At 43.1% G+C, this 16,129-nt stretch overlaps 1 protein-coding gene across 1 annotated transcript in view; it reads right to left on the reverse strand.

Moving 5' to 3' along the window:
- LOC140206063 (tandem C2 domains nuclear protein) overlaps positions 1 to 16,129 on the reverse strand; it is a 99,589-nt gene that overhangs the window by 17,781 nt on the left and 65,679 nt on the right. The window contains exons 9-11 of the mRNA XM_072274162.1: positions 12,110 to 12,226; positions 8,747 to 8,938; positions 931 to 1,045 (exon numbers count right to left, since the gene is read on the reverse strand). Coding sequence (XP_072130263.1) covers positions 931 to 1,045; positions 8,747 to 8,938; positions 12,110 to 12,226 — 424 coding nt within the window. The remainder of the gene's footprint in view (positions 1 to 930; positions 1,046 to 8,746; positions 8,939 to 12,109; positions 12,227 to 16,129) is intronic.

Raw genomic sequence — 16,129 nt, forward strand, 5'->3', positions numbered from 1 at the left:
GAGATGTCAGTGGTAAGTTTGTTTGACGCAGAGAGTGGTGAGTGCGTGGAATGGGCTGCCAGTGGCGGTGGTTTTGGTGGAAACGATAGGGTCTTTTAAGAGACTCCTGGATGGAAAAATAGAGGGCTATGGGTAAAGCCTAGGTAGTTCTAAGGTAGGGACATGTTCAGCACAGCTTTGTGGGCCAAAGGGCCTGTATTATGCTGTAGGTTTTCTATGTTTCTAGATCGATGGGAGCAGGCAGTTTAAATGGTTTGGCATGGACCAGATTGGCTGCAGGGCCTGTTACTGTGATGTAGTTCCTTATGACTATGTGTTTCCTTTGCCCAGGACATTGCTGAATAGTACAGCAGACACAAAGGGCTGAATGGATTCCTCCTGCTTCTACTTCTTGCTTGATTTACAATAAATTGCCTTTGCAACAAACTCTCTCCAACAAGAAGCACTTGAATTGCCAAGGCATAGGAGGCCACGTATCAAGAGTCAGTAAATAGGATTAGTAGTGATGATAAGCATGGATAGATGGGTAGAAGGCCTGTTCCTATGCTGTTTCACTCTATGACTCTAATAGGATTTTTCCTGTGGAATACACATTTCCCAAGGTCACTGCCATGTTTAAGCAACACGTGGATATCTGTCTCCGAGTCCTTGCTGCTCCATCACTCACCGATCCCTGACACCTACTTACCTGTTATCCCTTCATCCCACTGCCTCAGTGTAACATCATACCTCAGGTCCTCACTACCGTAGTGAATGGATCCTACCCTGTGGCCTGTCGTATTGCTTTCTCTCCCCAATAATGATCATGCCAAAAATTCTCCAACACATCCCCATTACAACCCACCACCTACACACTCATCTATTTTAAGGTTTACTGCAACACCTTAAAAATTTCATTAATAGTTTCAAGATTTCTGAAAAAACACCTACTTAGAGCCAAAGGAAGTGAGGAACTCGGCAGATTCTGGACTTCCAGGACTTGTAGCTGGACCCGATTGCTGGCAGCTTGGAAACAAGTTCCTACCCGGAGAAGAGCGTGGCACGGCTGGGTGAAAATACACAGGAAAGAAACTATTTATACATCAGCAAGCAATCGTCAAAAACAAGGAAAGCCATGAAAAATAAAGTTACAAATCGCAAGAGAATCTGCATATACTGGAAATCTGGGGTGACACACACATAAGATTGGAGGAACTGTGCAGGTCAGGCAGCATCTATGGAGAGTAATAAATTGTCAGTGCCTGAAATGTTGTCTGTTCATTTCCCTCCACAGATGAGGCCTGACCTGCTGAGTTCTTCCAGCATTTTGTGTGTGTTACTTTTAAAAAAGCCACAAGCTGGCTCCCATCCTCCATTGAACAACATTTTAGGCAATCGCCACAATAAAACTGGGCTTGCATTCATGTCAGTTCCATGGATTTAAGTGGTTGAAGGATCTGCAGACTCTGGTAGATGTGACAAGAGCTGTTTGATGGGCTGAGTCCAATCACAAACAAGAGAACATGTGCAGAAGCTAGAAATCCAAGCAACACACACAAAATGCTGGAGGAACTCAGCATCTACGGAAAAGAATATAGTCAACATTTCGGGCTGAGATCCTTCACCAGGACTATAGAAAAAAGGATGAGTAATCAGAGTTAGAGAGTGGGGGGGGGGAGGTGAAGGGAGGAAGAAACACAAGGTGGTTGGTGAAAACAGGAGGGGTGAAGTAAAGAGCTGGGAAGTTGAATGGTGAAAGAGATAGCGGGCCGGAGGAGGGGGAATCTCAGGTTGGAGGAGCAACACCTTATATTCCATCTGGGTAGCCTCCAACCTGATGGCATAAACATCAATTTCTCAAACTTCCAGTAATGCCTCCCCACCACTTCACCATTCCCCATTCCCCTTTCCCTCTCTCACCCCATCTCCATACCTGCCCATCACCTCCCTCCGGTGCTCTTCCCCCTTTTCTTTCTTCCATGGACTTCTGTCCTCTCCTATCAGATTCCTCCTTTTCCAGCCCTGTATCTCTTTCACCTATCACCTTCACAGCTCTTTACTTCATCCCTCTACCCCCCGCCGGGTTTCACCTATCACCTGTGTTTCTTCCTCCCCTCCCCCCACCCGCTAACTCTGGCTCCCCATCTTTTTTTCTCCATTCCTGATGAAGGGTCTCGGCCTGAAACGTCGACTGTACTCTTTTCCATAGATGTTGCCTGGCCTGCTGAGTTTCTCCAGCATCTTGTATGTGTTGATGGTCTGAGTAGCCTGTTTCAGAGTTTGTACTCTCCATACACAAGTTGTACAGGAAGTGGGTTTACACAGGCCTCCTCTGAGAAAGATTCAATATGAATTCAGAGAATTCAACCAACACTCAAAAGGATCTGGAGGAACTCGGCAAATCAGACACTACCTATGGAGGGAATTGACTCCAATATGTTTTGCTCCAGACTTCCGACATCTGCAGTCTTGTACATTTCAATAAATTGAATGTGGGCTGCACGGTGACTTGCATAACGTTTTACAGTGCCCGCAACCTGTTATCAATTCCTGCCGCAGCCTGTAAGGAGTCTGTACACTCTCGCAGTGACCGCATGGGTTTCCTCCTGGTGTTCTGGTTTCCTCCCATCCCAAAGATGTACGGTTAGCAGATTAAATGGTCACATAGATCTAATTGGGTGGCAAGAGCTCGTTGGACTGTAAGGGCCTGTTACTACATTGTATCTCTGAACCAAAAAAAGTCTCAGCTGCAACAATTCAGCCATCCATAAAATTCTTCACTGGATGACGATCTTGATTAGCCGTTCAATTATTTTACAAATTATATTCCTTAGAGCCAGATTATTCTGTATTACGATCAGTAAATTAACTGCAGAGAAAAATCACTAAACCTGAATTGTTACTGTAAACTGCTGCTCAAATGCTTCAGTCTGAAAAGATCTTTTAAATCAAGAGTGGTTTCTGTTCCCAGCTCTCCTTGGCCAACTGGCTTTGCAGGTTTTCAGATCAATTACAGTAACACAAACCATTAATGCAATTCACTTCCTCCAACGCTCGCAACATCGCTGTTGAATTAACATGGAAGTTACATAAATAAATTCAAACTTCACTCACACTAGGTGTTTTAGACATGGCTTGGTAGGTTGCAATTTATTTCTCATTCAGTATTGTGAGCTCAAGCCTCCAGACAATTGAACAGAGTTACTTAGGTTGAATGCTACAATGTCATGTTTATAATTTACTGTCACGCACACTGCCATTCAGTTGCACCACTTGAGGGCAAAGTGATGCATTTGGAAATTTGGACAGTGATGACAGGGCCCTGGAGAGTGTTGCAGAACAGAGAAGCTGGTGCATAAGTACAGAGTTCCCCAAGAGTGGCAACACAGTTAGACAGGGCGGTGAAGGAGGAATACAACTTATATCCTGCCTGGGCACCCTCCAACCTGATCATATGAATATCGATTTCTCCTTCAGTGAACAAAATTTCCATCCTCCTGCCTTCCGCTATTCCCCACTCTGACCGTCTCACCTGCCTATTACTTCCCCCAGGCCCTCTCCTCCTTCCCTTTTTCCTATTGTCCATTCTCCTCTCCTATCGGATTCTTTCTTCACCAGCCCTTGATCTTTCCCACTCACCTGACTTCATCTATCACCTTCCAGCTAGCCTCTGTCCCCTCCCCCTTCCTTCTCAGTAGTGAAGAAGGGTATTACCCCAAACCACTGACTGTTTATTCATTTCCATAGATGCTGCCTGGCCTGCTGAGTTCCCCCAGTATTTTGAGTGTGTCGCATATCGTAAGTTTGCCTTCACCAGTTCATTTATTTATTTATTTACAGCAATGGTCCCCAACCTGGGCTCCACAGACCCCTTGCTTAATGGTATCAATTCATACCATAAAAAAAGGTTGGGAACAGTGGGGAATAGGCACTTCCAGCCTAATGCTCAGCAATTCACCAATTTAACCACAGCCTAATCACAGGACCATTTACTTCGACCAATTAACATACTGGAGAAAACCTATGGGGTAGCAGAGATTATGTACAAACTCCTTACAGAGGACATCAAAATTGAACCCTGACTCTGACGCCTCAAGTTGTAATACTAACCGCTATACTTCCATTGCATCCCTTGGGACACCAAGTATAGATTCTAAAAATCTCTGTACACCCAACTTGTTTTACTAGTATGCTGAAGTTCCATGAAGAGGCAAGTAAAATTTATGAAGGAGCATTTGGGAGAACATCAATATGGATTTGGTGGCCACAGTTAATCTTAGCCACCAATCTTACTGGGTGTGAACAATTCTCGCAAATGTAACCCTGATGTAACCTGGGGAAAACCTGTACAAGAGGTGGGACACAAGAGATTCTGCACCATCCCAGAGTGACGTACACAAACACTGGTGGAACTCAGCAGGTCAGGCAGCATCTGATGAAGACCAAGACTCTTCAGTTGAAACATTGACTATTGATTCCTCTTCATAGATTCTAACTGACCTTCTGAGTTCGCCCAGCATTTTGTGCGAGAAATGAAACATCATGTTAGAGTTGTACAAAATAGCACCGAGGATATTATATGCAGCTCAGGTCTGTATACTACTGGAAGGATATGATTATGTTAGAGGGCACAGAAAAGATTCAGAAGGAAGCTGCTAAGACTGGTGGCTCTGAGTTACAAGTAGAGACTGGATAGGCTTGGATTTTTTTTTTCTTGCAGTAACAGACACTGAGGGCAACTTATAGTGGAAACAATATGAAGAATGAGATGGAAAAGCAGCTGATAAGATCAGGCATATTTGCAGGAAGTCAGCACGGGTTCAGAAAGAGGAAATTGTGTTTTACTGGTATGCTGAAGTTCCATAAAGAGGAAAGTTTATGATAACAATAGAGCGGTTGATATCATTTACTTACACTTTCAGAAGGCTTTTGTACCCCACAAGAGGTTAATAATCAAATTATAGGAAGTAGGGATTCAGGATAAGATGTGTGAATGGTGCAGAATTGGCTCAAAAACAGAAAATGACGAGTTATGGTGAGAGGATCATTTTCCCATCTAGAGGATGTTAAAAGTGGGATTCCGCAGGGATCAGTTTTGGGGCCACTGCTGTTTTTAATTTACATTAATGATTTGGATAAGCACATAACAAATAAACTAGTAAAGTTTGCCAATGACACAAAATTAGGGGGAAGGGCTGATAACATTCTGGCAAGAGAATCAGTACAGTTAGATCTAAACAAAATCCAGATGTGGGATAGGAATTTGGCAAGCTTTTCTGAACCGAATGGCCTGTTCTTGTCAAAAACTTTCTAATGTTCTGAAGGAGATTTTTAAAAAATCATACAGAGCATGTGGACGGTCACAGTCTTTCACCCAGAATAAAGAAGTCTTAAACTAGATGGTGTAGGTTGAAGTTGAGAGAAGAAAGATTTAAAGGGGTAGGATTGCCACACAGAGGTAGGTGGGTATATGCAATGAGCTACACACAAAATGCTGGTGGAACCCAGCAGCTCAGGTAGCATCTGTGGGAAAGGACTAAATAGTCGATACTTTGAGCCAAGACCCTTCACCAAGTTGTGACGAAGCGTTTTGGCCCAAAACAACGACTGCTGCTGCAGCTGCCTGACCTGTTGAGTTCCTCCAGCATGTTGTGTCCGTTGCTTTTCATTTCCTGTACCTGCAGAATCTCTTGTATTTTTGTTATGTGATGAGCTGCCAGAAAAAGTGATAGACACAGGTCCAATCACAACATTAACAAAAATATTTGCATGGTTATATGGACGGGAAAGGTTTAGGCCATGAGTTCCCAACCTGGGGTCCCTCGGTTAATGGTAGGAGTCCATGGCATAAAAAAAAGGCTGGGAACCTGCGGTTTAGAGGGACACAGACCAAACACAGGCAAATCTGACCAGCAGACAGCTTGGTCAGCATAACCTATTTGAGCCGGAGAGCCTTGTTTCAATGCTGTGTTATTACAACCATGAGATGGGATTGAAGCCCTGCCTTCCCTTCTGTAGATCCATCACGGGTAAAGCCCTCCCACCACTGAGCAGATCTACATGGGGTGTTGTTGCAGGAAAGCAGCATCCATCATCAGGGTCCCGCACCACCCAGGACATGCTCGCTGCTCACTGCTGTCATCAGGAAGAAGGTAGAGGAGCTTCAGGACTCACGCCACAAGGTTCAGGAACAGTTATTACCCCTCAAACATCAGGCTTTTGAACCAAAGGGGATAACTTCACTATTTCATTTTCCCTGTCACTGAAATGTTCCCATATGTTATGGACTCACTTTCAAGGACTCTTCATCACACATTCTCGATATTTATTGCTTATTTATTTATTGTTATCATTATTTCTTTCTTTTTGTATTTTCACGTTTTGCCTACTGGTTTGAATGCCTAGCTGGTGCAGTCTTTCATTGATTCTGTTATGGTTATTATTCTATTTATTGAGTTTGCCCACAAGAAAATAAATCTCATGCTGTATATGATGACATATATCTACCTTGATAATAAATTTAATTTGAACCTTGAAATTACATAAGGCACTCAACTGACCAACAGGAGAGTTCAGACCGATGCACTCACCAGATTGCAGATTATGTGATCTTGCTTTGCATTGATTCATTGTCACCCACCCTGTGTTGTAACAGTGACTAGACCTCAAAACTAGTTCATTGTCACCTCCCCTGTGCTATAACAGTGACTAGACCTCAAAACTAGTTCATTGTCACCTCCCCCGTGCTGTAACAGTGACTAGACCTCGAAACTAGTTCATTGTCACCCACCCTGTGCTATAACAGTGACTGGACCTCAAAACTAGTTCATTGTCACCTACCCTGTGTTGTAACAGCGACCAGACCTCAAAACTAGTTCATTGTCACCTACCCCGTGCTATAACAGTGACTGGACCTCAAAACTAGTTCATTGTCACCTACCCTGTGTTGTAACAGCGACCAGACCTCAAAACTAGTTCATTGTCACCCACCCTATGTTATAACAGTGCCTAGACCTCAAAACTAGTTCATTATCACCCACCCTGTGCTATAACAGTGACTAGACCTCAAAACTAGTTCATTGTCACCTCCCCCATGCTGTAACAGTGACTAGACCTCGAAACTAGTTCATTGTCACCCACCCTGTGCTATAACAGTGACTGGACCTCAAAACTAGTTCATTGTCACCTACCCTGTGCTATAACAGTGACTAGACCTCAAAACTAGTTCATTGTCACCCACCCTATGTTATAACAGTGACTAGACCTGAAAATTAGTTCACTGTCACCCACCCTGTGTTATAACAGTGACTAGACCTCAAATCTAGTTCATTGCCTGTAAAGTACTGAGAGGATCGGAGGTTTTCCAAAGTACTGTACAAATGGAAGGCTCTCATTGTTTTTGTCCAGTCCCTATTTTTTTGTTCTCTTTCTTGACTTTGATTGTCTATGGCTTAATTTTCACCAGCATTCTCATGATTTGGGCAAGGGAGTTAAGATGCTCAGAATGTAGGCACAGGCCTGGTGCTCTCAAGAGTTAGAGGGGACATCACATAATTTATCACCAAAGTGGATACATTTTTAAGAACAATCTTAAAAGGGGTATCTGGAACTAGGATCAATAATTTCAAAATAAGGAGTTACCCATTTAACACAAGATGGCAGTATCCTTTTCCCAGGATTGAAAAGTCTAATATCAGAGGTCATGCATTTAAGGTGAGAGGGTAACTACAAAGGAGACGTGAGGGGCATTTCACTTTAAGCACAAAGTGGTGGGTGCCTGGATGAGCTGCTTGGAGTGGTGGTAGGGGCAATAAATTAGTAACTTTTAAGGGATGTTTAGATAGGCACATGAATGTGAGGGAAAATGGATGGATATTGTGTAAGCAGAAGGGATTAATTCAGTTGGCCACTTGATTACCAATTGATTTGGCATGACGTTGTGGGCTGAAGGGCCTACTTCTAGGCTGTAATGTTGTATATTCTATTTTCTATGAGGAAGAAATTCTTGCCTCAGAGTCACATATCTTTGGAATTCTCTCCCTGTGAAGGCAGAGTCACTGAGTTTGCCCATGGTGGAGGTTAACAGGTATTTGAACTACAAGGGAAGAGAGAGGGGCAAAGTGATGCTGAGATCAAAATTGGATCAGCCATGATCCTAATGAATGGTAGACCAGGCTTGAGGGGCAGATGGCCAGTGTCATTGTGGTGCTAATGTTGTAAAGTCTCTATAATGTATAATGTGGATTACAGGAACATAACCAGCAGGTTAAACTATAAAAATAAAGAGGGGGATAAAGGAGTAGCAAGTAAAAAATATTCTGAAACAGAGAGTTATCCAAAGTAGGATAATGTACTATGGAGGATTGATGGCTGCAAAATGCCCAGACATAAGATAAACCATTGTTTCCTCAGCTTGCACTGGGCCTCATTGTGATAGTGCAGAAGGCCCAAGACCGATAGGTCAGAGTGAGAGTGAGATGGGGGTTTAATACAGCAGGCAGCAGAAAATCAGGTGGACTGAAAAAATGTTCTGCTTTTCACCCATCACCCCTATAAACCAACTGGACTCAACTTGATTTTCTTCCTCAGTTCCAATGCAGAGTCCTAGACCCCAAATGTTAAATGTTTCTCCTTCCATAGTCATTGATTGCTCTGCTGAATGTTTCCAGCATTTACTCTTTTTAATGCCAATGTGGACCACACATCATGGTGGAACCAGTCCAGTTCAAGCAATGGATCGCCAGATTGAAAGCTGATGTAAACTCACCGGGATCTTTGACAGTGGATTAATATTCAGCCAAAGGTCTGACTCCACACTGCTCAGTTCTCTAAGTGACATCGCGCATTCACCAATGACCCTCTTCCGAGGCAGCTGGGTAACAACTTTGATTACCAGGCCGTGTGTTTGAAGAAGGGGCAGTTTGATGTTAAATACAAATGTTTCCATGAACACCAAAGTCTGGAAAAGCAAAGGAAAAACAGTGAGTTAATCTCTATCCAATGCACTATGGAATTGTGTACTGTGTGCTTGGTAACCTTGTCAGAAGCACAATCAGATTTATCACTGACATATGTCATGAAATTTGTTGTTTTGTGGCAGCATTGTGTGTATATATGTGTGTGTGTGTGTGTGTGTGTGTGTGTGTGTGTGTGTGTGTGTGTGTGTGTGTGTGTGTGTGTATACTATACACACATACATACAACTTTGCCACAAACAAAAATCATGACATATGTGAGTGATGATAAACCTGATTTTGTTATGGGTTTCTATTGTGAACTGAGAGTGGGAAGGGGCAGGGAGAGGGGAATCATGGTTTGGAAAAGGGGAAGGAGCGGGAAGTGAGAGAGAGAGAGACACACACACACATTCTGTAATGATCAATAAATCAATTGTTTGCAATCAAATGACCATGTTTGGTGTCTCAGGGCTGGGTGTGTCTGCTTCCATGCCAATCTCCATCCCTGACACTCCTCTGCCACCTGTCCCGCACCCCTCCCATGGCACGCCATGTTGACAAATACAGTATTTTGCAAAAGTCTTAGGCACCCTGAATTTTTAAGATGGTTTCATGTACGTCCTCCACACAGTCCTGATCTCAACATCATCTAGCTGTCTGGGATTACCTGGAGAGAGAGAAGCAAGTGAGACAGCCAAAGTCTGCAGAAGAACTGTGACAAGTTCTCCAAGATGTTTAGAACAACCTACCTGCCAATTTTCTTATAAAACTGTACGACAATGAACCTGAGAGAATTAATTCAGTTTTAAAGGCAAAGGTTGGTCACACCAAATATTGCTTTGATTTAGTTTTTTACTGTTTACTGCTCTTAATAGTATTTTGATACTTAGAAACTTTTTATTTTATTATTTTTGAAAGCATTTTCACTTTACAGAATTATTTTATGTCTCAGACTTTTGCACAGTCCTGTATATATAGTGCAAAAAGAGCACATATAGTTCATTGTCCATTCAAAAATCTATGGCAGAAGGGAAGAAGCTGAAGCAGTGAGTGTGTACCTTCAGTCTCCTGCACCTCCTCTGATGGTAGCAATGAGAAAAGGGCATGTCTTGATTGGTGGGGGTCCTTAGGGATTGTTGAGGCATTGCCTTTTGATGGTAGGGAGGTTAGAGGAGCTGGCTGAGTTTAAAACCCTCTAGAGCTTTTTTCTGATCCTGTGCAGTGACCCCTCCATAACAGACAGTGATGCAACCAGCTGATATTATGGCTTGATAGACACAGTACAGTACTATAATGGTAAAATGGTAAAATACCACATTGGTATTCAAGTAATTAAATATACACTCGTTGAATTTAAAAACTTGCTATTGAAATGGTAAACATGAAACTGTTGTTAAAATCCATCCAACTCTCCAAGGCTCCCTGATGAAGGTAGAGTCATTCCAAGTCCAGCCCATAGGATTTCAGTCCCACAGGGTTGTTGTTGATTTAGAGATGCTCTGATTTAGACTGGCAAGCCACTCAATGCACAGTCACTGAAGTATGGTCAACAAATGCCCTTATTCATGAGTAAGAATAGAAACAACTTCCCCCAGCCTACCTTATTGGCATTAGTAGTCTCTTGCCTTCCACACCTCTAGCTAAAATGCTAAATTTACCTCAGCTTCCTTGGTCATTTTTTTTTATTATTAAGTCCTGATAACTGTTTTTTCCCCCTCCATAGATGCTGCCTGACCTGTTCTCCAGCACTTGGAGTGTATTACTTTGATTTCCAGCATCTGCAGATTTTCTCCGATTATCAACGCACAGAATGCTGCAGGAAACTCAGCAAATCAGGCAGGATCTATGGAGGGGAATAAACAGTTGACATTATGGGCCAAGTCAGGGTTGGAAAGGAAGGGAGTAGAAGCCAGAATATTCCCCTCACAATCCAACTGCTACGTCCCCATCTCTTCATTTTCCTGCTGTAATGATCTTCTTCCTCTATTCCCAAAGCTCTTTTCTTCCACTGTTTCCTTTTGCCTGGTCTTTTCTCCCAAATTCTCGTACCAGTCTCTCATAATAAAAGCAGGAGCAGGCCATGTGTACCTGCTCTATCATTCCATAAGAACACGGTTGATCTTTCACCTCATCACATTTGCTATCCTAACCCCAATCCTCCACTGCCTTAGTATCGAACATAATCGATCTATGCTTCCTCTGATTGTGACACCTACACAACTCGGATGTCTCAAAACCTCCACTATCCTGGTTACTGGGGTCTGTCCACCAGGGGCCTCGCTAGTTCTGGTTTACCTGGCCTATTTAACAGATCCCTGGCCCGGTTGGATTTCCCCTGTTCCCACTCTCCTTCCTTGTAACTGACAGGTTCACAGGTGTAGTCAACTTCCTGCGACTGCAAGAGTCTAAAATTTCCTCATGGAAGGCATCTCAAATTCCAGACTTTGCTAACAATGATTGAAAATTAACTAGATGAACAGGGCTGGGACTATGAATGCAGACGTCACTTCACAGAAGGTGGCAGATGCTTTAATTACCTGGGGTTAAGGAATGGTTGTTCAAGTTCACGTTTATTGTGAATTGACTACACATACATAAAACCAAAGAAAACTATGTTACTCTGGACTCAGAAAACATATCACACACAGTACATAAAACAAAATATTATCATAAAAAGTTAATAAAGTACAATTCAAAATGCATGTAGTGTGAAGCACAGATAAACAATACAGTAAACAGCTCGCTGTCTCAGTGACGAGACCCCGCCGGTGGCAGAGTATTCATTGGTCTCACAGCCTGGGGGAAGAAGCTGTTACCCAGTCTAGCAATCCTAGTGCTAACACTCCTGTACCTCCTTCCTGATGGTAGTGGGTCAAAGAGATTGTGGGACATGACTAGTAACTTGACACAAGAACTCCCAACTCTCTGCAAAACCACAGCATCGGCACATCAGTACAGTACAGGCTTTCTTTTAGGAAATCCATGGGTTAGAGCCCCCCCCCCCGACCCCATTCTCCATCCACCCACAACCACTGTTCAATTGATTCCATCAGGGTCAATATATTACCAGTTGATAATCCATGGTGGCTTATTGTAATAAATATACAGTTAATAGTTCCATAGTCCTATTGCAGCACTCATAATTAGTTAGGAATTAGTTAAAGAATACTTACTGTGCCAGCATCTTTCACAGATGACCTGAACTGCACTGGCTTTGGGATTGTTATTGTCCCTTTAAGATACACATTCACTTTTTCTGTGGGTTTGCTGTACAGATACAAATCCCTAATCTGTTAAAGAGTGAAGAAACAATTTGCTAAGTATACTGACAAAAAATATGCACAGTATATATTCCCTTTAATGTAACCTGCAAGAGGAATACTTTTGCACTCTGTTGTATGTTATCATTTTTACAGGACTGCATGCTTATTAGTGTAGAAAAAGTTAGTTGAGAAACTCAAGTGGATCCATTCACAAGATGCTGTATTAGATGGGATATCATGATACAGTTGTATAAGTTGGCGAGACTAGGTTTTCATAAATAAAATGGCAGAGCTGTTTTAAGTTTAAGGGAAACCGTAACAACTCCTTTATTGTTCTCTAAACATAAATCATAAAGTGCACTTAAAAAAAAATGTAATTATGTCATCACATCAGACCAGCCTCTTAAAGTGAACTCCAACTCAATGTCGGTGGTTGTCAATTATGCATATTTTCACCTATTACATTACCCTACAAGACCACATTTGGAATATTGTGTGTAGTTCTGGTCACTCAGCTATGGGAAGGATATCATTATGTTGGAAAGGGTGCAGAAAATGTTCATAATGATGTTACCTGTGTAAGGTAATGCAAGGGCTTGAAATATATGCCTAATTCACAGCCACTGACATTAAGCTGAGGTTCACTTTAAGAGGCTAGTCTGACATGATGACATAATTATGTGAAGTTTTCTACCAGGCTTTAGGTTCTGCATTTGGTTTACAATAAAGTTAGTTGTTACAGTTTCCCTTAAAATTAAAACACCTCTGCGTTTTATTTATGAAACCCTATAGCAGCACTACAGGTCTTGAGGAAGAGACTACATAGGCTGGGACTGTTACCCTTAGAGCGGCGGGGGGAGGGGGGTTCCAATCTTTTTTATGTCATGGATCTCTACCATTAACCGGGGAGGGGAGGGTCTGTGCACCCCAGATTGGGAATCTTGCCTTAGAGCATAGAAGGCTGAGGGGTGACCAGAAAGGGAGGTTCATTAAACCATAGATATGATGAATAGTCTTTCTCCCCCCAACCCAGGGTAGGAGAGTCTAAAGCTGATGTTTTAAGGTGAGAGGGGAAACCGTAACGAGGACATGAGGAGCAAGTTTCCCCAACACAGCGGGTGATAAATATGTGGAGTGAACTGCCAGAGCATGTGGAAGAGCTGTTACAATTTTAAAAGATAGTTGGACTGATACATGGATAGGAACGATTTAGAGGGACATAAGACATGGGAGCAGAATTAGGCCATCTGGCCCATTGAGTCTGCTCCGCCATTCAATCGTGGCTGATCCTTTTTACCCATCTCCTCAACCCAGCCAGTTTCCAGCCTTCTCCCCGTAACCTTTGATGCCATGTCCAATCAAGAACCTATCAATCTCTGCCTTAAAAACACCCAACGACCTGGCCTCCACAGCTGCATGTGGCAACAGATTCCACCAACCTTTGACAAAAAAAAATTCACATCTCTGTTTTGAAAGGGCCCTCCTCTATCCTGAGGCTGTGCCCCCTTGTCCTAGACTCTCCCACCATGGGAAACATCCTTTCCACATCTACTCTGTCTAGGCCTTTCAACATTTGAAAGGTTTCAATGAGGTCCCCCCTCATCCTTCTGAATTCCAGTGGGTACAGACCCAGTGCCATCAAACGTTCCTCATATGATAACCCTTTCATTCCTGGAATCATAAGGGACAAATGCAGTTAAATGGAACTAGCTTAGGTAGCCAGCTTGGCTCGTGTGGATAAATTGGGTTGTAGGACCTGTTTCTGTGTTATATCTCCTGTAGAATCAGATGTATTTGACACCCATTCCCAGTAATAGAGCTTTGACCAGTGGCTAATCCAGACATTGGACGTTTGGAGAGGAGAAGACTTCAATCACGTCCACCACCGAGGATAAAAGACAGGAATAGTTTGCGGCAACATAACAGAGCTTTGACCAGTGGCCAATCTGGACATCGGAAGTTTGGAAAGGAAGGCACTTCGATCAGGTCCACCGCCCAAGGATAAAAGGCAGGAGTGGTTCATGGCAGTGTAATAGAGCTTTGACTAGAAGCTGTCACCTGAGTGGACATAGTCAGAATGGTGATTTTAAGGCTTTAGCTCTTTGAGGCTTCACTCAGGGAAAGAAATGTTCAAGTTTTTTTTCCTTCTCTTCTTTATATCTGCTCTGCTAGGTAAAGATGACAGGCAGGATAGTACAATACTCCTCTTGCAGGATGTGGAAAGGAAGGGAAACCTCCAGCGTCCCTGACCACTATAACTGCCAGAAGTGCATCCAGCTGCAGCTTCTAACAAACTGCATTAAGGAGTTGGAACTGGATGAGCTACGGATCATTCGGGAGGCTGAGGGGGTGACAGATAGGACATATAGAGGGGTAGTTACACCCAAAGTGCAGGACACAGGAAACTGGATGACAGTCAGGAAGGGGAAAGGAGTTAAGGAGCCAATGCAGAGTACCCCTGTGGCTATCCCCTCAACAACAGGTATACCACTTTGGATACTTTTGGGGAGGATGACCTAACAGTGGAAAGTCACATTGGGCTAACTTCCAGGGAAGGTGGGACCTGTACAAAAGGGGACGGTTTGCACCTGAACTGGAGAGGGACTAATACCTCAATGCTGTACGGTGGAGTTGTAGGGGGATGGGAACCAGAGTGCCAGAAATGTTAGTGGAGAGGTTGTGGAGGCAGCTGTTGGTAAGACCTCAGACAAAGTTAAGAATCAAAAGGTTGAGCATGGTGTGACAAAATCGAAAAGGGTGAATACAGGACAGCAGGTATTGTATCCGAATTCACGCAGTACACTGAATAAGGTAGATGAACTTGCAACAGAGTTGCAGACTGGCAGGTATGATGTAGGCATCAGTGAATCACAGCTGAAAGATTATAGCTGGGAGCTTAATGTCCAAGGAGACACATTATATTCCTGAGGCGGAAGAAAGGAAACTATCAGCCAGTTAGTCTGGGTGGGAAGATATTAAGGATGAGGCCTCAGGCTACTTGGAGGCACATGATAAAATAGGCTGTAGTCAGCATGGTTCCCTCAAGGGAAAAATTGGCCCAACAAATCTGTTGGAATTCTTTGAAGAAGTAAAAAGCAAGATGGACAAAGGAGAATTGGTTGATGTTATGTACTGGGATCTGCAGAAGGCCTTTGACAAGGTGCCACACATGAGGGTGCTGAACAAGCTATGAGCCCATGGTATTACAGGAAAGTTTCTAGCATGGATAAAGTTGTTGGTTGATAGGCAGGAGGCAGAGAGTGGGAATAAAGGGTGGCTGGCTGCCGGTGACTAGTGTTGTCCCACAGGGGTCTGGGTTGGGACCGATCCTTTTTACATTATATATCAATGATTTGAATGATGGAATTGGTAGCTTTTTTTGCAAGGTCTCCAGATGATATGAAGATTGGTGTAGGGGCAGGTCATTTTAAGGAATTAGAGGCTACAGACAGACTCAGATAGCTTAGGAGAATGGGCCAAGAAATGGCAGATGGAATAGAGTGCCAGGAAGTGTGTGGTCATGCACTTCAGTAGAAGAAACAAAAAGGTTGACTATTTGCTAAATGGAGAGAAAATACAAAAAACTGAGGCATAAGGGCACTTGGAAGTCCTTGTGCAGGGTTCCCTAAAGGTTAATTTGCAGGTTGAATCTGTGGTGAGGAGAGCAAATACAATGTTAGCATTCATTTCAAAAAGACTACAATATAAAACCAAGGATGTACTGCTGAGACTTCATAAAGCACTGGTAAGGCCTCGCCTGGAGTATTGTGAGAAATTTTAGGACCCTTATCTTTGAAAAGATGTGCTGAAACTGGAAAGGATTCAAAGGAGGTTCACAAAAATGATTGCAGGTTTGAATTGCTTGTCATATGAAAAACATTTGATGGCTCTGGGTCTGTATTCACTGGAATTGAAACCTATCAAATGGTG

The sequence above is a fragment of the Mobula birostris genome, chromosome 1 (genome assembly GCF_030028105.1).
Source record: "Mobula birostris isolate sMobBir1 chromosome 1, sMobBir1.hap1, whole genome shotgun sequence".
Lineage (NCBI taxonomy): Eukaryota > Metazoa > Chordata > Chondrichthyes > Myliobatiformes > Myliobatidae > Mobula > Mobula birostris.